General features: G+C 39.3%; 1 protein-coding gene and 1 long non-coding RNA gene across 3 annotated transcripts in view; one reads left to right on the forward strand and one right to left on the reverse strand.

Moving 5' to 3' along the window:
- Positions 1 to 25,996, forward strand: part of LOC144243107 (uncharacterized) — a 67,689-nt gene that overhangs the window by 31,657 nt on the left and 10,036 nt on the right. For both annotated transcript variants that reach the window (XR_013338536.1, XR_013338537.1), the window contains exons 2-3: positions 14,795 to 14,998; positions 15,820 to 16,117. This is a non-coding gene — a long non-coding RNA (uncharacterized LOC144243107). The remainder of the gene's footprint in view (positions 1 to 14,794; positions 14,999 to 15,819; positions 16,118 to 25,996) is intronic.
- Positions 20,389 to 25,996, reverse strand: part of CHST9 (carbohydrate sulfotransferase 9) — a 202,229-nt gene continuing 196,621 nt past the window's right edge. Inside the window, exon 5 of the mRNA XM_077778177.1 lies at positions 20,389 to 21,847. Within this exon, the coding sequence (XP_077634303.1) occupies positions 20,756 to 21,847 (1,092 nt within the window). The 3' untranslated portion in view covers positions 20,389 to 20,755. The remainder of the gene's footprint in view (positions 21,848 to 25,996) is intronic.

Below are 25,996 nucleotides of genomic sequence, written 5' to 3' on the forward strand. Positions count from 1 at the left end.
GATTTTATGTAAGCATAGAAATTATTTTTTCCTAAAATGCTGATTGAATCTACCAGTAAAACCACTTAGGCCATGAATTTCCTTCGTGGAGAATTTTTTTTAAATAATAAATTCGATTTCTTCAATAAATATATGGTTAGATTTTCTATTTCATCTTATTTATATCTGTTTTGACAAGTTGTACTTACATTTTAAAAAAATATTTATTTATTTTTAAGGGGGACTGAGACAGAGTGTGAGCAGGGGTTGGGCAGAGAGAAAGGGAGACCCAGAATCTGAAGGATGCTCCAGGCTTTGAGATGTCAGCACTGAGCCAAATGTGAGACTTGAACCCACAAACTGCAAGATCATGACCTGAGCTGAAGTTGGCCACCTAACATACTGAGCCACGCAGGTGCCCCTACTTTTAAAGTAATTTGTTTATTTTATCTGAGTTGTCACCTTTGTTGGCATAAAGTTGTTCATAATATTTTCCTATCATCCCTTATCTATACTGATAGTATCTTTTATTTCTACTGATGGTAATTTTTGCTTTCTTTCTCTGTTGTTGTCTAGCAAAAGATTTATCAATTTGTTGTTGATCTTTTCAAAGTACAAAGTTTTGATTGTTTTCTCTATTGTTTGTCTTTCACTTTATTGATTCCTGCTCTTGTCTTTATGATTTCTTTCCTTCAACTTCTTTTGGATTTACTTTGCTCTTTTTCTAGCTTGTTAAGTGAAATTTCGTGTCATCAACTTTAGACATTTTATATATGCTGATAAAATCATTTAAGGGGGAATCTAAGCATTGCCTGAGCTGTAGCCAACAAATTCGGATATACTGCATTTTTATTATCATTCAGTATATAATCTTTTCACATTTCTTTTGTAATTTCTTCTGTGACCCATAGTTTATTTAAACGTGTGCTGATTAATTTCTAAATATATGGAGCTTCCTTAGATATCTTATTGTTACTGATTTCCAATTTATTTCCTTTGTGAGCAGGGAACATGCTCTGGTTTCAGTCTTTTAAAATTTGTTGAAACTCATTTTATAGTTTAGAAAATGATCAGTTTCTGTGAGGATTTTTACATCTTTGTTTATGAGAAATATTGGCCTGTAGATTTTCTTTCTTTTGATGTTTTCATATGCTTTTGGTAATATCACGTCATAGAATGAGTTTGGAAGCTTTCCTTCTGCGTTGTGGAAGAGATCGTGGAAAAACTGTGTCATTTCTTCCTTACATCTTTGATAGAATTCACCAGCAAAATCATCTGGGCCTGACACTTTCTTTTTGAAAGATTATTGATTACTGATTCAATTTCCTTAGTAGATATGGGGCTATTCAGGATATCTGTTTCTCCTTGTGTGAGTTTTGATAGTTCGTGTCTTTTAAAAAAATTGGTCTATTTCATCTAAGTTGCCAAGTGTTGAGGCACCAAGTTGTTTGTAGTATTTTTTAAATCAGCCTTTTAGCATCGGTGGGATCAGTAGCGATCCTTCCTTCATTTATGATATTAATAATTTAAAATTAACAATCTAAATATAGGTCATCTCTTGCTGACTACAAGTTTTCTGTATTGAACATTTCTCCTTTTCTTTTTTCCTTTTTTAGTATAAAAGATTTATATGCCAATCAAAGCTAACCTTCCCAATGTGCCTTTTGGATCTTCATCTTCTTCCTCCTCATAAATTTCCCTCCATTAATCTTTCGTTTTCCTCCATGTCTTCAACCTGTTCAGTTTTGTTGGTTGTTCATACACATATATACACACATATACATATATATGTACACATTTGTCTAACATATATACACACTTGTCTCTCTCATCTTCAAATAAAATAAAACTGTATAGGTCTACCATCCTATATTTTCCCTTCTATAGCCAAAATTCCTAAAAGAGTGATCTGTATTATCTAAGTTCTTCATCCTTCATTTCACTCTTTAGTGAACTCAGTCCGACTCTCACAGGCCACACACCCAGATATGTACAAGTTACACTTTCTTTGGTTTTCTGTAACATAACTTAATGACTTATTCACCAATTGTGAGTAAACTCAGTCATTCTGGGTTTTCTCAGTTTCTCATAGGAAGTCTTTGCCAATTTTAGGGTTCATCCTTTCCTACCTTTCTTTCTTTTAGGTTCTGGGCAGCAGAAACAGCATCACAGCCTCTAGAAGGAAGTGCCTACTCCAAGGACTTCCTCTGGCTAGTGGGGCCACCTCTGAGTTCTCTATCGCTCTACCATTTCTGGCTGCTGATACTAGTCACTCTGGCATCTTCTGAGCAAAATGCTGTTACAGCATAGTGTCTCTCTTTGGGTCCACATGCCAGGGGTTGTCCTCACCCCCGTGGATCCCTTTAGGTCAGCTGCCTGCTCACCGCTTTTCCTTGTTGCTCTGGGGGACACAGGGCGCAGGGGACTGTGGCAGTTTTTGTGCAGTTCTCTAGAGATGACAGACCTGTCTCAGGTTCTCTTTCCCAGATGTGCTTGCTCACCTACCATTCTGGCTCTTTTTTTTTTTTTTTTTTTTTACNGAAAGTATATAGATTAGGGGGCATTAATGCTGTTAAAACTGCTCACTCACTTTTTTATGGAGCTAGCATGAGATTAAATCATTTGGATTGTTCTTTTATAAAAGACATTCCCTATGATTACAGAATATCAGAAAGGAATGTTTTCTTTTAATCACATCTTTAATTTCTCTATAATAAAGTAAACCACAGGTGTAAAAGTCACTTATTTGAAGGTTTCATTTTTGCAAAGCCTCTTAACTATTGGCCTTTTTTTTTTTTTTTTTAACTTTTTGGAGCTGCAGGGAAATTTAGAGATAACTAAATCTCCTTCTGATTTTCCATAGAAGAAAACTGAGGGGCACTAGAGAAAATGACTTGCCCCAAATTAGACAGAGGTTAGATTTGGCCAGGTCCCCCAGTTCCCAGTCTGGAGTTCTTTCTAATTCATTGTGGTCCGCCCTCTCTACATACAACTGCCAAATATCTTCCTGGACCACTGCTTTGAACTTGTCATTCTCTTATTCAGAAGCTCCCAGTGCCTCTCTGTGGACTGCTAAATAAAGTGCTAACTCCTAAACCCAGCAATAGTTCTGTAATCTCTTCTCTCAACCTACCTTCCTTCTTCCCTCCACTCACACACCAGCTAGTTTGGACTACTGTCTGCAATCAGAGACCACCCTGTGCTTTTTTTTAAACACATCATTGCCTGTATCATTTGCTCTTTGCCTTGAAAGATTTTCTTTTCCTATTCCTCCACTCTAGTAGGAACCCAGTGCAAGCTTTAAAATACAGTTTGAATGCCACTCCTTTAATACATTATTCCTGAGTTTCTCCAATTGTGGATGTGATTTCTCTTTCTTTCAAATTATCATAAAGTGTTCTTTGATGTTATTGTGTTAAATTTATCATATTCTGAGTTAAAAATTTTTGCATTTTCTTTTCTAAATTATATGATCTTTGATACAGAATCTTATTTATATGCCTATCTTCTACACAGTTTGCATGTACAAAAAGGGGAGCTAAGTAAATATTTTAAAATTAAATTAAACATAATGGGAAAATATGAAAAATAAATCAGCACAAACAGAGGTAGAATAATATAAACTACTTTTAAGAAAATTTAGTAGCTTTATTTTCTCTGAGTTTCTGCCACAAACTACTCAGAAAAAAATGGATGATTCACTTCTTGAAAGAGCATCTTAAATTAAATTTTAGCTTGCGGTTTTAGGGAATATGAAAAGGCTTTCAAATATCCCTATGAAAAATGAAAGACTGTTGTTAGCTTTTATAGAATCATTTTTGTTCAGCCTGAGTTATAGGTAAGAACAGACTAGACATCTAGGATTGCCTCAGTTAGCTTCTCTAACTCCTGAGCCAAGTGTAGATTTAGCTCCATGAGGAAGGTTATCAGCTTCTCATGAGGTCACTTGCATCAGCAAAATTGAAAGCTTGGAGGCCATGAGAGATAGGTACAGGATACACTTTGTCCTGATCTCCTCCTCCACTTTATGTCTATCTTTCCTTCCCAACTGCCTACTTTGCTCACTTCAGGACCATTCCAGACACAAAAGCAACAGCCATATATAGACTATTTAGCTAGTTGCCAAATGGTATAAGGTCAAATCCCTACAATAAATCTTTTATTGTGTTGTATATCACTCCTTATGGTCTACTTGTTGATCAGACTCTGACTGATGCAAAATTTGATACTGAGGAACAAAAACCAAGCCTTAAGGATGGATTTTCTAAATTGATTCTGGCTGATCTGAAATTGGTTCTCTTAATCAATTAGATTTAAAAGCATTAATGGCACTGCTTACAGTGATAAGAAGAACACTGGTAGTTCGTCACATTCCGTGGCAAGCATTTAATTAAGTTTTCAACTGTAATAAAGTGGTCATAGAAGGTATGGCTTTAGGTGGTCAAGTATTTGCTACCATGTTAGTAAAATTTTTTTTTTCACTAATATGGAGTATAATAGTATTGGTTCATTCCTTCTAAGTATGCTAGAGAGCTTGAGAAAAGAAAATGATAAATTCAGTACTTTCAACTTTCAGTACAAGATCTATATAAGGGAACTGAAAGTCTGTGAGTGCCCACCAACCTCCAAACCTTTATATTCTGTACATGCAGGGCTAAGATTTCTGAAATCAAACCCAAAATCTAATCCTGTAGGTAGCTGCATCATAAAATAAAATGAACTCCCAATTTCCCTGGATCTCTTAGGTTACCTAAAGTGTTGACTGGAAGACAGAGGTTTTCTAAAATTTGGAATGGAAACATATGGGCTTATTCTCATAAAGTCAGGATCTTGAAACCTTAAGTTCTGCTGACATTACTCTGTCAGTGCATGCAGCCCTTATATTCTTATCTGAGAAAATATTTTTCAGTTTGTAACCCTAGACACTTTGGGGAACATGTGTGGGAATGGATCATAGGGTGTTGGATCAGGGTGAAAGGATTATGAAGTTAGCCCCAGCTGAGAAGCTTCAATGGTGGATGACTGGAAGTAGTAATGAGATCACTGCTCCTTCCATAATGGGAGTGATCCTATGTAATCAATCTGTCATTAGGTGGCTGGCTGAAGACTGATACAGTGTCATATTAGCATCGAGAGTCAGTTGGGAGTGGAGTAGGATAGTGTTTTCTACTGTTGGTAGGTTTGGTATTTGGTGGGAGTAGCTAGATCTACTGTGGTGAATGGATGTATGTGTTTCTGAGACCATATATAACATATAACCTCCATGTCTGCCCCTATGGCCACTTTCTTCATAAGCCCCTTAAGCCCTTTGTTCATAAGCCAGGCTAGCATCTCCTGCTGCCTCCATCAGATTTTCATCTTCCACTTAATTGATTTGTGATTCTCATAGATTATCTGCACCAAGGAAGTTGGAGACTTCCAGATGGCAAGAGACTGCCACAGGTACACGTTGTCCTGTTACAGCTCACCCTAATATTTTCCAGATGGTTCTGCTTTCACCCACTTCACATGCAGTTATCTTTCCCAAATGCCTGCCCTGTGTAGTACCACACACATAAACAACAGCCTTCCATGAAACCCTAACCGTTTCACACAATTGTATAAAGTGAAATCTTTATTTTAAAAATCCCTCTTTCTATTCCACTCTCAGTGGTTCTTCTTTCATGATCAAACTCTAACAGATAAAGTCCAGGGGATCTGTCCTAAGGATCGAGAGTGAGAGATAAGAATAGTGAAGCAGAGAAGGAGAGAGAGAGCAGATTTAAGAATTCCTTACCTAGCTGACTCCCATTAAGGGTGATTAATGGCCTGGTACTGAGGGACTGTCACAGCCTCTGAAAAACAAAAACAAAACAAACAAACAACAACCCAGCATCTCAAGAAAGAGAAGAATTTATCTGTCAGTTCCTGTTTTTCATTGGTCAGAAGTTCACCTAATGGGATGTTAAAGCTCCCATAGAGTGTTAACAGGGAAATCTTAGGGAAAGACACAAGCAACCATGAGTGCAATCATAAGGTAAGGTGCTGTCAGCTTGAGCCTACATGAAGGTAGTTGGAGCCCATGCAAAGCTGGTTGTTTCCATGACAGCTGAAATAGAAGGCAGGTAAGGCTGAGAAGATCTGAAGTGGTGTCTGTGAGGTTTCTGATACTGTCCACCCCTTGTACCACCCAGATCCACTTCTGCCTACCATTATATCCTCCCACATTATGATATGACTCTCCACTTTTGTGAAACTATGTTACTCTCACTTTCTTCCCAAGTGGAAAGTTATACATCCAGTGGAGTAGAGAGTTTTCTTCAAATCCAAAATTTCTAAAAGAATAAAATAAGAACTTTTCTTTTTGGTGCAGCTTCTCTCAAGATTATAATAGATATTTACCACCTGCTACCTCCATCACCCATTCTAAATTTCCTGGTCCTCAGCTGGTACTTTTGCTTGTTTGGATTGCTTGACTGGTGTTACAACCTAGATCATCATTCTTCAGGGACCTGAAACATTTAGTTGCTTTGTGCTCATTTGACTGTGGTTGCTACAGCTGTTAATTTACTATTACCACAGAGAATGAAAACACAAAGAGATGTCCAAGGACTCCACTGAGCTCTAGAATTCCTTCTCCCTGCCTTTGTAGCATCTCTAGTTTCTTATGTAGATCAGAGTCAAAACCTTTTCCAGCATAGTGACTTTTTTCTTTGCTTTCCCCTCCAATATTATGAGGAGTTCAAAGTGTTCAGAAAGTTAATGAGAATTTATTGTTTTTCCTAAGTGAAAATTTCCCCTCCAGGAACCTGGAAATTGAACCCAGTGGAGTCTAAGTTTCCAGGGATGAGGAGCACAAATTCTGCAAGTCATTCTCTGTGAGTAATGGAGAGAGGGAACGGTCCTTCTTCTACTATTGTATTCAAGAGCCTTGTATTCCTGTTACTGGGACACAGCACTGTCATTCAGTGTATATGACACTATATTCTGAAGGCCAGTGCCTCGACCCTCAACCTGGTGCCTTAGCTGATTGTCTAACAGGCCATTCCACCTTTTGCTGATTACTTCTGGGCAAAACAATACATGGTCAATCTAGTGGATTCCATGGTTGTGTACACATTGTCATATCTCATTTGCCATAAAATGAGTCCCTTGATTGGAAACAATGTTTAGTGGAACACATGTTGCTAGATCAGTCTTTCTGAGTGTCCTGGATGGTGGTGCTGATGATGGTGCTAAAGGCAAACCAACATTTGGAATAGATGTAGATTACAGTAGAACCAACTGCTGTCCCTCTGCAGTGGAAGAGCCCCGGTGCAATCATCTGATGCAAAGTAGCTGTCTGGCCTCTGCTGTAGGCATATAGGGCATTCAGTAGTAGAAGTATCTAGATCTGTTTTGGTAATAGGGAGTCATGCTGTCAGGCTCATGCATTGCCTTCATCCCTGCTAGTGGGCGCGGTGTATCAGCACCGAGGAGGTAGAGCCAAGAGGTAAACTTACAGTCATCCTGCTCGTGTGATTGTTGAGAACCTCCCCTGGGGTGGCTAATCCTGAGACACAAAGATCTTCATGCACTGTTAGTGCCCATTCCCGTAAGTCCATCCATCCACATACCTCCTCCACAGATCTCATTTTCCTTGGTCTTTCAATCTCATTTTTTAATAGGCTTTTTCTTGAACAAAGCCAAGCCATTGGGTTCTACCCAGGGAACCTCGCATATCTACCTCTCAGGCTATTTCTTCCATGTAAAGTGAATGGACAAATGTATTTTCTTGCAGCTTTGCCATCTGTGAGAAATTCCCTTTACCACTGTCCTTTAGAACCACCCCTGAGGAACTGTAGTGGAGCCATAGTATATTTTTGTCTAAAACCACACATCACATTAACCCATCTGTGACTTGGGCCCAGGTTATTTTCTCCTTCCTCAGTTGATCAGTGAGAACACAGCTTCAGACCATTGGTGTGAGCTGATGAAGAGACATCCATGCAACAGAGGCAGGTGACATGGGAATATGGGCCACTTCTTCCTCACCTATTTATGTGATTTACTCATACATTCAAGAACTGCCAGCCTTGATTCTAAATATAACATTTCTGTTGTATAATGGATTGCCACTGTGCACATCTGACCGTATAACTTTGTGGATCTGATAATACTTCATTCTTAACAGGAAGCTCCAGTTACAGAGGCACTTGGTGTCCCAAAGTCAAGTAGAGTTTCTACTAGGTGCCAATGACTATTTTTCCAAGTGGAGACCACTCTTAGACTGCTGAAGGCATGTCTTTTCTTCAGAACTCAAGAGGTGTGTATTGCAGCTCTCTGTTGGGATTTGTCAATAATTCTCCACAGCATCCTTATCTACCATAAAAACATTTGGTATCATCAGACACGCTGGGTCATGTGGCCAAGGGGCAGATAAGCTTGTACCCAGCCTTCAGCTTCCTCTCTTGGTCTGAGCCCCAGTTGATCTGGCAATCTTCTGAGTGGCTCCCAACCCGAGTTAGACAAGTATTCCCAATCACAGTATTGGCTGCCTCCAAAATCCCAAGAGGCCCTCCAAGAACGAAGACTCTTTCTTGGAGGTACAACAACCTGTCGTTGTCCATAATGTAGGGAATGCCCCACACCTCCCAGACTGCCATACCCTTGAAATCTTCACTGATACGCAGACTCCTAAATTTTCATGGGGTTTAACTACCACTCTGTTGCACACATGTGTCTTCCTAGGACACCAGGGGAATTTGTCATTTGGGTTTTATAGGGCAAATTAACCTGATATTATCATTTTAGTGAGTGAATGTGATAATTTGCAGAATGCCAAGATAGTCAATGTCCATAGAGACCATATTGTAACAAAAGGCAACAGAATTAACAAAGCCCTAGAGCAAGACAGTGAATATTCTATCTCTTCTGTATAAAGGTGATCTCTGTTTGACCTTTTCTATTGAAGGAGAAGAATGCTTTCACTAGATCAAAATCCACAAGCTAGATGTCAGAAACTGTGTTATTTTGTTGAACAAAGATACCAAGTATGGTCAGCTATCACTTGATTCATATTACAGTAGCTCTTGAATGGAGATGTGATGAAGACTACCACCTCTGCGTCCTTTAAGTCTTTGAAGACTAATCTAAAACTACTACCAGGATGTGGTATTGCTTCTGTTATAGCCTCTTGGCCAGGGCTGGAAGCAGTTTCAGGGGATTCTGCTTGTCTTTTCCTGTCCTCATGGCTCTTATTCCACAGCTAAGTGGACCAATGTGAGAATTATGCCATTTCTAAGTACATTTATCCCGATTACAAACTCAGAGACAGAGGAAATAAACATGGTCTGTGAACCCACGGGACTCATTGAAAAACAGACAGATATTGGAATTTCATCTACCATCAGGTCTACATATGCCTCCACTCTAATTGGAGGCTCCCAACACTTTGCAGTCTTAGGTGTCAATGTCTGTTCAGACTCTGTATCTTACAGACCTAGAAAAATTTGGGTATTTCCTCAATGCATAGTAACTCTAACATACGATGGCAAGTCTTTTTTAAAAGATTGATGATTATTTATCATATATCCTTGCAGTAGTTTTGCCAGGTCCTTCTGCAAGGAAATATGATCTTCCTTTCAACCAACATAGGTCCTATAAACCAAATAGGTCTAGAAAATATGTGAGCATTCATGATTTTCCACAGAGGCAATATTTACCATGTGTCATTTTACTCTCAAGTTTTTTGATTATGGGGTGTCTAGGTGGGTCAGTTGGTTAAAGGTCTGACCCCTGATTTTGGCTCAGGTCATGATCTCTTGGTTGGTGAGATTGAGCCCCACATGGGGCTCTGTGTTGACAGCAGAGAATCTGCTTGGAATTCTCTCTCTCCTTCTCTCTTTCCCTCTCTCTCTAACCCTCCCCAACTCATGCTTTCTCTCTCTCCCTATCTCTAAAAAAAATAGACTAAAAAAATAAAGTATACTTAAAACATTTTGGGGGTTCCACTTGGGTGGCTCAATCAGTTGAGCATCTGACTTTGGCTCAGGTCATGATCTCACGGTTTGTGTTCAAGCTCCACATCGAGCAGCTAAGAGCCTGGAGCCTGCTTTGGATTCTGCATCTGCCTCTCTCTCCACCTCTCTCCTGCTTGCTCTGTCTTTGTCTGTATCTCTCTCAAAAATTAATAAACATTAAAAAGTTAAATAAAAATGTTTTTTCGATTTACAAATTGAGCAACCTCTGGGTCAGCCTGCCAGATATCTCACCTCTAGATACAAGTGACCTATTAGCCATTGACACAGACACTGCAGATCAAGCCCCCTGACAACCACTCCAGCCTTCATGTGAGCATATCTACCTAGTCTCAGAAAGTCAAGTACATACCTGGCTTGTATCATTCTGAAACCCCACTTTTGGTCAACACAGAGGTCACCTTTTAATTCTTCCCAGGCTTCTCTATTATAGAACAAATGATACTGCCTTCTGCCTTCTGCCTTCTGGATGCAGTCTTTAAGAATTTAGTCATAAAGTAACTTCTACGTAATCCTTTTCAGTCTATCATTTGCCAATGTCTTATGATGGAGTAAGACTAAAACCCAGAGCTTTGTCCATTCAGTTGGTCAGCATGAGTTTGCTGAGTCTTGGTTACTTACTTGGTGATGAGGAAAAATTAGAAATGTGACAGAGACTTTCCTGGACACGCATCTTCTCATTTTCTGGTGGGAACATGTAACTTTGGAAAAGTAACTGCAAATGACTGAACCTGGCTTGGGGTTCAGGAAAGTCTTTTCTGAAGACTGATGGGATACTAGATTGGTCGCTAGTGGTCAGGCACAGGGAGCTGCCTTCAGAGGGGCTCCAAGGCAGGGAAGAGTAGCTAATCTGAGGAGGGTAGAGTTCATCCTGGTAAGGGAGCAGAGCTAGCTAATGGAAAGAAAGGGACTGATGATGAATGAAGTAAAAGATTTTAGTTTATTTGTTATTGTAGTTATGGAGCCCACTGTTTTAAACCATTACCTTATTAAAAATAATCAACATTTGAAAGCTTGAAATTCAATTAGATGTGCATTTATTGAGCGAGACATGGTTTCACCCTCAGGTAACTTTGAATCTAACAGAAAAGTTAAGACATATTTTCATATTGTTGTAAGTCAGAATGTGCCTTAAGGGAAAGGCACAGTGCTGTGTGAACATAGGGGTAAGTGTATGGGATTCATTCTTGCATTCATTTCTTCAGGAGATATTTACCAAGCACCTTGTCTGAGGTTACAAAGATGAACAAGATGAATTCAGTCTATTGGAGAAACCAGACACATACATAAATAACCAGAATCCCGTGTTTGCAAAGATAGAGATATGCACAGGCTCTAGTGGGGTAATGAAAATAATTTATTGGGTACTTTTTGAACACTTTACACGTTTTCCCATTTATTTCTCTCAGTAATTTTATAAGGTACGTATTGCTGTCCTCATATCTGAGATGAGAAACCTAGCCCTCAGAGAAGTTGAATAAACTGGAGAGGTCCCAATGTTTGAAAATTGAAGATATGGAATTCAAATTCATGTAAGGATTTCCCAGGCTCTCAGCCACTATGGCATACTGCTTCCTAGTGACACATGGGCTCACAGAGGTGAGGAATGCCTCCTTGAGCTGAGGGTAGCGATTAAGACATATGGGTGGGGTGATGGGGGTAGGTGGGTTCGCAGAAGATGGGGCAAAGTGAATAGAGGCACAGGAGGCAGGAAACTACCCAATGTTAGGGGATCATGGCTATTCTAGGTTGTTGCAGTGGTGTGGGGCATGGCGTGGAGGGGAACAAAATGGGAGGACACTTAGAAATTGTTGCAGTGTTGCAGGTAAGAGAGGGTGAGGAAGGTTTGAACTAGGAGAGTAGCAGAATGCATGGAGGGAGGGGAGAAGCTTGAGCAAAATGTAGGTGATGAAGTTGGTGGGCTTTCCTCTGGCTGTGGGGAGTCAGCACTGGGAGAAGTCTGATTTGGCTCCTTGGTTCCTGATGTGAGAGACAGAGTAGATGGATGGTGATGTCATTAAATAAAGAGAAATCAGGTTTTGGGTTAGACAATGAGTTCAACTTTAGTCACACTGAGTTGGAAGTGCCAATGGATTATCCAGGTGAAGAAGTCCATCAAGAAGTTGCAAATATGGGATAAAATCCACAATAGACCTATGAGTTGGATATAGAGGTTTGGGACCTATGGGTAAAGTTAAGGCAAAAAGAGTGGAAGAATGTCCCAGTCAGAGTGAGTGAAGCAAGCTGATTGAGGGGTGGGGGGAGAGGAGTGGGGTGGGTAAGGGGCAGGTTGGAGGGGTCATGTGAAGAGGTTGTTAGAGGGAGAGGAGAGGGTGCCTGGGTGGCTCAGTTGGTTGAGTGTCTGACTCTTGGTTTCAGCTCAGGTCTTGTCCCCGGGTTGTGGGATCTAGTCCTGAACTGGGCTCCATGCTGAGCGTGGAGCCTGCTTGGGACCCTCCTTTCTCTCTCCTTTCTCTCTTTCTCTCTCTATCTCCCTCTCTGCCCTTCCCCTGCTCATCTTCTTTCTCTTTCTCTAAAAATAAATGAAAGAAAATAATGAGGGAGAGGAGAAATGGACATTTCAGGCAGTGTGAAATAGAATAAAGTGGGGGGAATAAGAATGTTTTCAATGAATGTAATAAGGTTTGGGGGAGGGGCTGGATAATAGTGGGTTTTATGTAGTTATTTGGTCATATTGGGTAAGGGTTATATTATTTAGTGGCCCTTGAATTCAGGCAATGAGAAACTGGGAGCAGAATGATGCTGTGGGAAGTTTATTTTCCAAGAGTGCAGAGAGGATCAAAGGGAGGAATTATATGTACAATGGAATATTATTCAATAGCCTTAGAACAATAGAAAATTCTGACACCTACGGCAACACAGCTGGGTTCTGAGGACACAATGCCAAATGAAATAAGCCAGTCACAGAAGGATAAATACTATATGATTCCACTTATATAAGGTACCTAGCATTGTCAGATTCATAGAGACAGAAAGTAGAACGGTGTTTTCCAGGGGCTGGAGGAGTTACTATGTAATGGCTATGGAGTTTCAGTTTTGCAGGCTGAAAAGAGTCCTTGAGATGGATGGTGGTGATGGCCATGCAATTATGTGAATATCCTTAACGCCCCCTAAAAATGGTTAAGATGGTGCATTTTATGTTATGTGTCTTTTACCACAATTACAAACTTAAAAAGAAAAAAAAAGGAAGATAAAATAGGAAAGTGACGAGGAGCAAGACTTCTCTTCAGAGGCTATTTCTTAGCCCAGATGAGTGCTAATGTGGCTAGAATTGGGTAGGTACCAGTGGAGTTGTATGAAAGGGTTGTGTTCATTTGTACATCAGAGATAGTCAAACGTTGGCAATGTCATATGGTTCAAGCTAATAGAAAGGTGAAGGGAGACACATTCTTTAATGAAGTCCAAGAAAATGCGCATTCTTACCACTTAAGTTAAATTGCAAAATATTTCCTGGGGCACTTGCTTTCAAACTAATAACCCAAAGAGCAAATATTTTCCACTTTCAATCATCTTAGGTCAATTGGAAAACAGCTTTTTTATTTTTTATTGGAGAAACTCATACTGTCTTCACTTCATTCAGTGTGAAGTTGAATTGCCAAAATTGCCTTCAGTCCACATTTGTCTTTTGTGTTTCAAAGAGGAAAGTTTCCATTTCTCCATTTCATCCTGAAAGCTTTCGAAAAGTTTGGGCAGTGACTAGTGCTGTTCCCATAACTCACTTCATCATTTCAGCTCTACTTCTTGCTGTTGGCAGACCTCAGATGCCAAGTTTCTGCTTCAGCACAGCTCAAAATCCCACGGAGGACTTTGGTACCAATACCCGCTGACCTTCTCTGAGCCAAGAGCCGTTAACTTTTTAACAAAGTAATAGAATGAAGGGAGAAGGCTTTGTTATTACCTATAATCCACCAGGATTTAAAAAAAAATCACACACACATATCAGCAGTGCTCAAACCATGATGTGTACAAGACTCATCCCAGAAGATTGTTAAAAGAGAAAATTCCCAAGTGATTTTCGGAGAGATTCTAATTCAGCACATATTGGGTGGGGTACAGGAATCTGTTTTTAACAAAGATGTGGATAACTCTGATACATGGTGGTGGCCTGGGCACTATTTTTTGAGCACTTGAGAGACTAAATCAGGGTTTATTTTTGCCTAATGATAATTATAGTCAAACTAATATTATCATTTTAAAATTGGTAGTTATACCAGTGTTTGGAGTTCATAATATTTTTGGAGAACATTTTTTCTAAGCTTGAGAAATATTTTAAGGAAATGAATGAATAAAATGAAGTACTACATAGTTTTCCACAAGTGTTCTGCTCTTCAGGGACCAGAGTCATGGTTATCTCGTTCCATGGCTGGGTTTCTGTTTTATCTAGCTCTCCAAGTGTTGAAGTAGAAGAAGGAGGAGGTTAGAGTCCTAAGAAGCAAAGATAGTTGAATGTCACTGGGATGGCAAAAACCACCCAGGATAATGGCAGGAATGGGGTGGAGAGGCATGTGATGAGCCTGATGGGGAAATCGTCAAGGAAAGCTAGGTAATTTTCAGAGGAAAGGTGGGTACACCTTTAAAACAGGAGTTTTTGAAGAAAAGTTACGGAATAGCAATCTGGATGCATTAGTGGGAACCAGTTTTTGTCCTAGACCCTGAGGTTCCAAGGGCATGGGAGAATGATTCATCTCCGCTGAAGGGGATGGGAAAGAATGTTGTTGCCAGGGGGACCCAGTGGCTAAGACAGAAGGATGCCAAAAGAAGGTACTGGATTTCTCCCAACATCTTTTTTTTTGTAGGTCAGAAGAGATTTTCTTAAACAATGAAATATTGTTTGGTGATCCCACTGGGTATACGACCAAAGGACCAGCAGCATTTCGAATGAGGATAAGGGAACCTAGTTTGCATGACACAAATATGGTCAAGGAAAATGTTCAGGAATTGCTTTTCCTCTGGAATCATGGTAGACGCAAGGACACACACTTCAAAGCAGGGATGAAAAGGTGAGGCACTTAGGGACCAGCCGGGTAAGGCAAAAAGAGTGATGATGCCGAGATGGAGAGCATCAACAATAAAGGATCTCTCTAAAGGGGCTGACCTTGACTCTGCCCAACTGTTTTCAGGTGAGCACAAATGATGCAGCGTAACAGAAATTCCTTATTATTGACAAACACTTTCCAATTTTAAAATGCTGACAACTAATTCAGATATTAAATAAAATGCGTTGTAGGCCAAACCAAACATATCTGTGGCCAGATCTGGCCTGTAGGCTGCCGTGTGTGGTCTCAGCTTTGGAGCCAGAGAGACCTTGGCAGGAAGCTGGCTCGGCAGCTAGCCATTAAACCTCTATGACCCTGTTTTCTCCCTCATAAAATGATGGGTGGACTAATACCTAACTTTCACTTTTTTGGGGGGGGAAGAATTAGACATATTCTTCATGTCATTAAATGGATGTATGTAAGGTAGTTTTCCTGTGTGCTCCCTGCTCAGTAAACGGCCTTCCTCTTGACCAGAATCATACCTTTTTTAAACATTTCCTCCCCCAGCCTAAAAACCAAATATGTCACTTTAGAAGAGTAAAAGATTGCTGTGTCTACAGCTATAATTTGGGTTAAGGTATGACAATCAGTATAGAGAAACCATGTGCCTTTAAGTAACTTCCCTAATTGCTCTGCTTTAGGGCCTTCTCTTTAGATCCACTGATTGTGTAGATTTCTCAAAGTCAAAGGCAATAATAAACATATTATACATGAAGAGAAGCTGTTGAGGAACCATTAAACTATATTATCAAAAATATTTATCAATAACTCTTTCTTTTGAACAGACACAATTCCTTTCCTTTTGGAAGACCTAGAACATACTCCAATGACAGCAGAGATTTTATGTTCATATGAAGAGGGATATAGCAAATGAACAAATGAATAAGTGAAGCACAAAAAAAAGGAAGAATTGCTTGCATTTACTGGTAAAAGAAGAATCAGATGCATGTCACACCAGGGGAAAATCATTTTACCTTTTTCTGTTGATCAGAGAGCCCATGAAGAGATGAGATTGCCAAACTGAATAATCTAAAGAGATTCTGTGGTGACTTAACATGAAGTAAATGTCTAGATTTGAGAGAGGTGAGTATTTCAATATCGAGTGAAGACTTGAACAGAGGAGACGGAAAAAATTATTGCCTAAATGGACTTGAATATACCTGGAAGGATAGGATTGTGGTGGATAAGATGTGTGGGACTAGGTAATTCTGCGAAGTAAATGGTGGGAGGCAACACCGTTTTGCTGAACTCTCCAGACTTGGCCTTCCTCATGTAGGGTATCCCGAAGGTCTAGAAAAGTCTTCCCTCTGGTAGCTGAGCACTTGTTTATCTTGAAATTTTCATAGTGTTTTTCAGTTAATTTGAGTCGATCTGTTCTTCTGTTCTTTTCTATAATCTTCCTGAGTCCGTTTAGGGTTATCTGACAACTAAATTAGCTCTGGGAGCAGGAGCTCAGGAAATGGAGACTGTACACAATCATTTACTTTCTAGCAGTATTTAAGGAGCTTTCTCTTGGGCTGATTGGCTGAGCCACCACCATCTTCCAGTGCTGATTTGGTGAAAGTTGGCCAGACTTCCTCCGTTTGGACCATACTCTCCATGACTTTGCCCACTCCTGTGGCCATCTGGACTTCCTTATCAAAATGGTATTTTGTTTTTGTTATGCTAAACTTGGTCCAGGGACTTTTTTGTTCTTTCATTGTGCTCCATGATCAACTATGAATTTTTAAAAAAGGGGGTAGGAAGAAAGCTTAATTTCTTACAAAGTCTTTGAATCTGTCAACTCAGCAGGGAGAAAGGGATAAGCTGATTTGAAATAGGATAACCAGCAAAATACACACATGTATACATATCTGTATTTGTATCAAGGAAGTTTCAGGATGTCCATATATTTCTTGCCTTTAGCTGTCCTTAAACTAAGAGAGTTTGGTAGTGGTATTTGCCGTTTGGATTCATCCTGGCTCCTGACCTAATTTCCAGCTGTTAGGCAACATTAGGCAAGTTACTCAACCACTCTGCTGTATATGTATGTATCGGTGTATATACACAGTGTGTGTGTGTGTGTGTGTGTGTGTGTGTGTGTGAGCTTACAGTCCATCTTAGATGGACTATGGAGATTAAATAAATGCATGTAAAGCACTTAAGTAGTAAAGGAATAAATGTTTGATTATGACTATGGTCGTGAATATTATTATAATGCTTATGATTGATATTGAAAAGGTCTGGCCTTAAAGGTGGGACTAAACTGAGTTAGCCTTGGTCTGAGGTCCTCAGGTATTGAGCTACTGTTAAAGGCCTATGGGCAATGATCCGTCAAATTTCAGAGCCCCGCTGGGGACATTAGCCATGGGCGGAGTTCCGTGCCGTATTCCATGAAAGCCCAGAGGCTAAAGATGCCCCAAGAGGCCAAGGGAGGACCGATAGTACAGAGATGTTTACGGGAGTCTCAGCCTATGAATTCCAAGTTCTGCCTATTCCGCAGGTGATCTTTTCAAAGAGTATCATATTCAAAATTCCCTGCATCTGCTTATATATTCTTTTCAGCTAAACTATATATTTTAGGAGATAATGCTTTTTTGAAGAATAATTATTCATAAGGAAAATGGATACGTCTTTTTTTTCCTCTTCCTGATTATAAATGGTATCCAAGCGGCTTTTGAATTGCTAGATAATGTTTTATAGATTGTGAAGTGAGAGAATTTAGCAAGTAGCCTCACATTTCCATTGACTTCATGGGTGTTTCCAAACACATGTGAGAAAATCAGAAAGTTGGGTGTCTTTTATATGCATTTTCATTGAAATTTATGGCAGTTCCTGGGCACAATCACATCAACACTTCTCCATAGATAGTTTACCATGTTAAGTAACTGTGGCTTTGGATTTAATTGCCAACTTGTACTCTGCTAGTAATTCCAGACAGGAGAATAAGAGAGAGAAGGGACCTGCCCAGGTTGTTCTCGCTGCCTATAAAAACAAATCAGATCCTTAGGGTTTAATTAGAGGACTTATAATTCTACCTGAGGCAAGCTAATGCTAAAATGTGAACACTGGACATCTGGAAGATGAGTCTGGATTTGGTCACTAGCCTTTAGGAATCTAAATCCATGAAACTGTGAGCATCCAAAGGAGCAATGACGCTCCCACCTGGGGCTTGTGCACAGGCAGAAACGACATAGGTGAATGTGAGCTGGCCTGCAAGACAGAATAATTCAGAAAGGATAAATGGAAAAGGTATTTAAAGTCACAAGGAATCCAAGATGACGACTGGCTTCTTCGGCCCTGCCATGAACAGAAGTCATTGAAAAGGAAGAGTAGGTAGTGTTCTTCCTTCATAAAACCTTATTAACACATGGCCTCTGGGACTCACAGCCACACAGGATGCCTGCTGGTATCAGAGTCTTTTAGGAAAAGAGTGACTGAAGGGCCACCTCTGGTTACACAGGCCCAGTGGAAAGGGTCTGAGAGGGAGAATACACGGCGAAAGGCATAGAACAGCTTTGATAGAGAGCATCGTGTATCGTTTTCTCAGCTCTCTTCTTTCCCACCAGTGCCAAACAGTTATGTGTGTGTGCATGTATATATACATATATGCATACATATCACATACATGTTTGTTTGTGTCTATATATGTATGTGTGGATATATATGTATCCCATTCTCTCAAGTACATTAGAAATGTTAAAGAGAGAGATAAGACATTTTTTCCCCATTTTTTTCTTTCAAAGTTATGAAAAGAAGGGTTTTTTGTTTGTTCCTGGTAAGATTTTAGGAATCACGTTGATAAAATTGCTTCTACACTTTATAGCAGATTCCATCTAAAATTAGTGTGTGTGTGTGTGTGTGTGTGTGTGTGTGTGTGTAGTTTAGGAATAAAATTTCAGGCTTCTTGGCATAGTTTCCATTCTCTCCCTTTCTCCATAAAAAGATGATTTCATTGTCTCCAAGTTACAAGGGCTCCAGTCTACATGGTACAGCAAAATTTAAATTATACAAGTGAGATTACTCTAGAGTAAAACTCCTTAAGAACAGAGAGCGAGGCTTAAGTGTATGGTCTAGAGGCAAGAGTAAATGGAGTGGAAAGTAGTAAAAGGCTGGTTTAGAAGGCTTAATATGTAGGCTCTGGCAGCCTGTTGCAGTTACCTACTCCTTGGGAGACACAGATGGGACAAGGCAGGCATGTGCCGGGTGAAGCAATTCATGAATACTCAGCCATGAAATGGAAAATCAAAATGAAATAAGGAAAACTGTAACTCTCTTGGTCTATTAATATTTAAATATTAATACCCACTTTTCTTTGCGAGATGTTACTGAATATTTATTGATGAGAAAAAAACTGATAGTTTGGGAAGAAGAACATGTTCAAGGACTGCATTTAAACAGGGTTTGAATGACATGTGGTCTTCTTAACTCAAAGTAACAGTCAACCTATTAAAATAAGTTCCCATCCAAATGCGTCTTCAAATTTAGGGTCCACTGGAAAAAAATCCCCAGAATGCATTACAACTTTCGATAGGGGTGACACATGGTCCTATTTTCCCAAAACTTGGATTTAATATTTGAATGCAATGGTATTTGACCATGTTAGTATAGAATATTTAAGCTTAAAAAGAAAACACCTGAATTTGTTTATGCATAAGCCTATTAAAAATGTTTCTAGGGGCTCTTGTTTTGTTTATTCTCTAGAATATAACCTATCTTTGAAGTGGTATATGCGTTTTTAAAAAGTCATTCCCAAGCTAAGTAATTAGACTGGAAACAAAGGCTATTCTTAGAGTACATTCCACATATAAAGCTATGCACACGATGCTTTGATTCAAATAATACTCTTATAAAACTTTGTTATTGTTTGAGGCCCATATTCAGAGTGGCAACTTTTGTTTTTGATGATTATTCCATCCTGAAACAATTTCCCCCCTGCCCAATTAAACCAGAAATTAGGAGCACATTTATATCTGATGAGGCTTAAACTTCTCAACCGCCTGCTTCAGAAGCAAAGACCTTTAGTGGTTATGTTCATTTTGTCTCTGCACAGAGGGCTCAAAAGAAAACAGAATCAATTCCCTTAAGTTTTTCTGGAAGAGGAAGGTTGTTTTTGTTGCTTTGATCTTAGCATGCTGTGCATTTTTTAATAGTTGTTGAATATAAAAAGCCATAGCCTCATCTGGTTTTCCTGCTATATTCTCATATTGTAAATCACATAATGCCTTCCAATCTAAAATTAAATACCTAGGTCCAAAATATTATTTAAAAATTGATTTATCATTGCAGTTGATAGAAAGATTTCCAGGGTGTAAAAAAACTCTCCAAGGTTCGAGTAATATGTCACAGACTGCTAAAAATATATTCATGCACTTTCGACAACAAATTCCAGGATGTAGACATATACTCATGCTATTTTAGATCCCTTTTCCTATCACTGCAAGAGGCTTTTGAAGCTAATGTAGCAGCTGGCTAGGTTATTGCTTCTATAATATAATCCATAATGCAAAAGCAGCTATTTTCCAGACATTCTAGAGCAACTCAAGTTGTTTACATGTCTCTGTAAGGTAATTTTCCTATAACTTTGTGCCAATTGGTGTCATACTATTTGGTAAAAATCATTAAATCAAGACAACTGTACTTAGTTAAATTCTCTCTCATACAGAGAACTGCAGGAAAATCACAGCTGATTTGAGGCCATCATCATGAAGTAAATACAGGGTTTTAGAAGATTAATGCAAACTACAAAAACGGAGTTGTATAATTAAACATCAAGTAGTCCAAGTCATAAAAGTCATAGATTAATTGTCTCTCAGTTCGAGTCAGATCCTTTAAATATTGTCTCACAACCTGAGCATTGGTTCTTTCATCAGAAGAGTGCCTATCCTTAAAGTTGGGAAATTTAAGCTCTTTTGGAGCACCAATTAGCTGTAGAAAGTAATTGGCATCTTCTTCCAAAGTTTCGAATTTCCCTACATAATCATAGTTGATCAAACACGGATAGCAGAGTTTGTTGACCCTTTCCCAGTGAATGTCCATTCCTACTGGACGGTGGGAATCCAGCAAATAGTGGACGAACTCTTTGAATTTGACTCCAGATCCATCATTTAATGCTTCTTCACAGGCATTTGGCCGGTATTTCTTTATAATTGCTTTCCCAAATACCGGATGGTAATAGCTATTGGGGTGTTCAAATTTGTCCCTAAATGCTGACACTAATCTTTCCATGGGATCACGAACAAAAATAGCTTTGGTGTAGGTATTCAAACGAGTATATATCCCTTTTAAGTCAAAGCTATCTAGTTTTTTCAAGTGCTTCCCATAGTGAACAGCATCATGGGAGATGTTGTACGCAGAGGAAGCCAACCCACTTAGTACCATCAGAATTCTCTTCCAGTTGGAACAGCCAGCCTTGGGTACTTCACAATATAAGATTTTGTGTTTATCTTCCACATAGATCCTGGATACCATGTGAAAAAGATGTGACTGAGGACGACTCACCCCACCATATTTTTTGCAAAACTCCTGAAGGAAAGACCTGCGTTTCTCTTGGGCCACATCCGTTTCCTTCCATTTGTTGTCTTTGATTAAACTTTTGTTTAAAGGGTGTACATCCAACGGCCACTTCATTTCACTGAACTTCTTGAAAACAGTCCTAGTTCCGGGATGTTTTTCAATCAGCTTAATTGTTGGTGGCCCTGTGGTCTTCCCCAAAGCTCGATCCTCTCCTTGTGAGTGGCTGGTCTTGGTTAAGACCCTCGCTGGCCTCTCAGAGTTGAGCAAAAGATTCTCCTTTTTTCCCTTGGGATCCTCAGTGATGTGGAACTTGAGGTTCTGTTAAAATAGAGAAGGAGAAATGTTGTAAGCACAAACGAGAGTATACAAGGGTCTTAACATATTTGTTTTACAATACTATTGAGGAGAGCGCATTTCATGTAAGCTGCCAAAACAATTTAGCAAAGCCTGCTGAATACACATTTTGTAGTAAGTTTCTTTAGAGAAAATATAACAACGAAAAATGGTGTCCAAGCATCATTTTGAACCAAAGTTTCCCATTTTATATTATATATGTTTGGTTACTTACATGTTATCATTTATTTAATGTTAATGTGCTACAGTATATTAATAGATTTTCTCAAGCTAAATTATCTTGATTATTATTCAGCTAAACCTACTAGTATTGATTTGGGTCTATGATCATAGTAAGATGGTTACTGTTTTTTTACTATCTTTGTTAACTATGGTTATCAATTATATAGCAAGATACACACACACACACACACACACACACACACACGGGCACAAGATGGAAAGGAAAGTGTCTTGAATTTTCATCTTAGCTTTGCCTGTGACACATTGTACTCCATCATCGTGTAGGTCAATGATTCTTGAGCTATTCAGGAATGTGTTACCTTCAATCATTAATTTAATTAGTGCATCTGAATGTAGATACAAAATGTAGCTGTATTTGGATTGAAATTTTTGTTGTTGCTTTTGAGGTATTCTTTGATGCACAGAAGAGCTTAAAGTCATAAATTACAACTTAAAATTGTAGCAAGGCAAATTATACAATCGTCATGACCATTTCAGTTTTCCAAGCCCCTTCAAAAGGGGATATTTTTCCTCTTGGAAAATGTTTTTATTTCAGAATATTCATTTTATCATAACAACTTAGTAACTATAATCATATAATTTCACTCATGTATGAAACCTTTCTCTTTCCCAAGTGAAGAATGATTAGGGAATCCAGAAAAGTCTAATTGATGTCCTGCTATGTACAATTGTATAAAAAGTAGGACAAGAATTTAGTTCTCTTGTTAGTGCAAGAATCAACCTACCTACCATTTACTGTTCATCTGACTACATCTTCCTACAGCTCTTGCAATGACTGGAGAAGGGAATACATGGAAGGCAGGATTTACAACATGGAATCCTCTCCTAGGGATAAAAATTGTAAGGACTTTGGCTTTTACCCTGGGTAAACTAGGGGGACTTGAAGGGCTCTCAGCAGAGAAGTAACACAATCTCACTTAGACTTGAAAAGGATAGTTGAGGAGAAGACTGGTCTGGAGATATACATACAGAATTGACAGCATGTTATTGGAAAAACAATGAGTAACTGGTGTGCTGTGGAAATAATGCATGCGGTCATCAGCCTAGTGTTGGAGGGAGAGGTGAGAGAAGTTGGCTAGAGGAGGATCTCTCTCTCTCTCTCATTCACAGCGTCTAGAATGATCTAGAACCTATAGTAGTTGCTCTCACATATTTATTGAATGAATGAATGCATAAATGGAGTGAAGTCATCCAGGTGGATTAGGAATATTCTAGAAAATTGAGCAAAAGAGCAGAGAAATAGTTTGCACTGTGGATGGGAGCCACCTCAAAGCATCATGGTCCTTCTACTAGATGAGCTTTAAGGGGTGGATAGGGCTTCTTTTTAGTGCAAGAAGATTGTATGAGTAACCCCTGATCACCATATACCAACTTGGGTAGCCCCATAAAACAGCTGCCCAGATCTTCCATAGAACTGGAAGCCAACCCTTTGGGGTATCAAGTCTAAAACCATTTGTCTTCTGTCTTCTCAGAGACTGCCAGCATGGCTTCAAAGCCCTGAATCCATCTTTACTCTGATCAATTACCTGTAGTCCATGAAGTTTTCACAGATGATTGGAAATTTGACTTGAGCTTTGGAAGGTCGTGGGGTCATTGATTGATTGCGTGGAAAGTACTTAGTACAGACCTGAAATAAAGCTGCCAATATATTTTTGCAGCTACTTCTTTTATTGCTACAACTATAAATAATAATTGCCATTATTAATATTTTATAGTGTAGTAATAATGTTTTATCCTATTGACCTAGTGAATTTCAAGGTTCCCCAGTTGTCCATTATTATCCAGACTGTAATTTATGTGTCTCTACATGTACCCTAATTCGTTCCCTCCCTGCCCCACTGACAAGAACAAAAACAAACTCAGCCTCCCACTGTGCCCTCTGGACCTTCTGTTTGTGGTCATCAAATTCCTCTTTAATCTCTGGAGACTTCTGGAATGTTTGTTTTCCATGACTTTCTTTACATGGAATCTGGCTGGCCCCCAAGATTCTGCTGCCCTTGCACTTTCTCAAGTAGACAAAACCTTATTTCCTTGAACCGCTTGTCCCTCTGGCCAGAAGACAGGGAGCTATTTCCTTGTCATTCATCGCTGCTTCCAGGACATGTCCCTTGGTAAAAGCTCCTGCTTCTATGAAGCACATGCTGCCATATGCCATCTGCCTAGACCCTTGTTCTTTCCGCTTCATGCACTGAAGACTTTAGCTCAGACTTTGCTTCTCATCCCCATTCTTGTCATTGTGTCTGGTGGCTCTGACACCCGTTAAACTCTTGGTTCCTTGACCACCTTGCCTTTAATAGAGGTGTTCTTCATTTCTCATAGACCGTGTCATCACCAGAGCCTGCATCACCACCATCATCTCTCTGACCACCATCCTCTAACCTTCCAGCTCATTGCTACTTCCATTTTCACAGTCCGTTGACCACTTCTCACTATGTTTTCCTAGCTCCTAGTAGCCAGCATGCCTCATTCTTCTATTTGCTCTCAGAAAGTCTCTTCTGCAGGGAGGCTTTCCCTGTCCACCTTGTTTAAATTATGTTCCCTTCTGAGATTCTCTCCCATGTAAGGTTTCCAAATAAAAACTCTGCTTACTTTCCTCATTGCATTTATTGCAATGTGAAATGATTTTACTTATTACTTCTATGTTGTCTCCCTCCCACCGCCCACCTCTATTGTGCTAGAACATGACCGCAGAGGTCTTATCTGTTTTGTTCTCTGTTGGATCTCTGGTACTAACATGTCGCCTGGCACACAGAAAACAATCAATCAATAATTGTTTATTGAGTAAGTGCAACTTTAAAAACCAGAAATGGATTCTTTATTTCAAGATACAGTACAAAATGAACCTTTACATCTATTAACAGGATTTACTTACACAGTCTTATGACACTTCACCAGCCTATCGTGCCATATTTAAGTTAAAAAAAACTCGCAAAACTGTCTACCACGGTGTTCTTTCCAGTGCCACCTTATGGTCTTTTTAAACTCCTCCTAAACACTGATAGTGGTTATACCTTCACTGTATCAACATTATGATTTCTTCTTTTTTAAATCGAAGGGACTAATGTCAGCTTGTTTGTCATTGCAATGGAAAAACTGTGTGTAAGATGAGTGCTTGCACATAACCAGGGCATCCTTCTCATGAACACAAAATCAGAGTTTTATGTGCACAAATTGTCACTTTAAAATACAAATTATTTTGGGATATTTTAGATTTTCCTCAAATCCCAAGTAGAAGGAGAAATTCAACTTCTTTTTAATAACCAGTACACATTTAAACATCAGTGAGTGCTTCAGACAATAGGGTATTCAGAAATTTTTTTATTTCCATTTATATTGGAGAGCGATGACTGAGGAAAAAATTTTTTCATGGAAAGCCTTTTCTTCTGCTTTATTTCTTGAAGTAAATGTGATTTTTAACTAAATGATGGGCTTCCAAATAATTGCTTTATAACCTTGTCAAAGAAAAAGTGTTAATCAGAAGGTCAAGGTTAACTTAGATAAATAATTTACCAATTCTTGTCAAGGTGCTGAAAATCTGTATTCAAACAAATCTTTGGCAGAAGAGAACACAAATAAAGTAGGTACATGCACAGCTGCTCATGCTAAAGTAGGCATGGAAGGTGGGAGCCTTATCTGCCTGCCAAATCAGATTGGTTCAAAGTCACTCAAGGCTGCCTGGGAACCTCTAGAGGCTTGCCAGCAATCTGCTTCCCAGGCTCACTGTGGACATTCGGGAGCAGAATCTATGGGGGTGGGGCTCTTGACTATCTTGAACAAGCTCCCCAGGCACTTTGCAGGCAGTAATGGCTTTGGGGGCACCACTCAAAAGAGTATTGTAAATGAATGCAAAAAAAAAAAAAAAAAAAAAAA

This window comes from Crocuta crocuta, unplaced genomic scaffold (genome assembly GCF_008692635.1).
Source record: "Crocuta crocuta isolate KB4526 unplaced genomic scaffold, BGI_CrCroc_1.0 scaffold26, whole genome shotgun sequence".
Taxonomy (NCBI): Eukaryota; Metazoa; Chordata; class Mammalia; order Carnivora; family Hyaenidae; genus Crocuta; species Crocuta crocuta.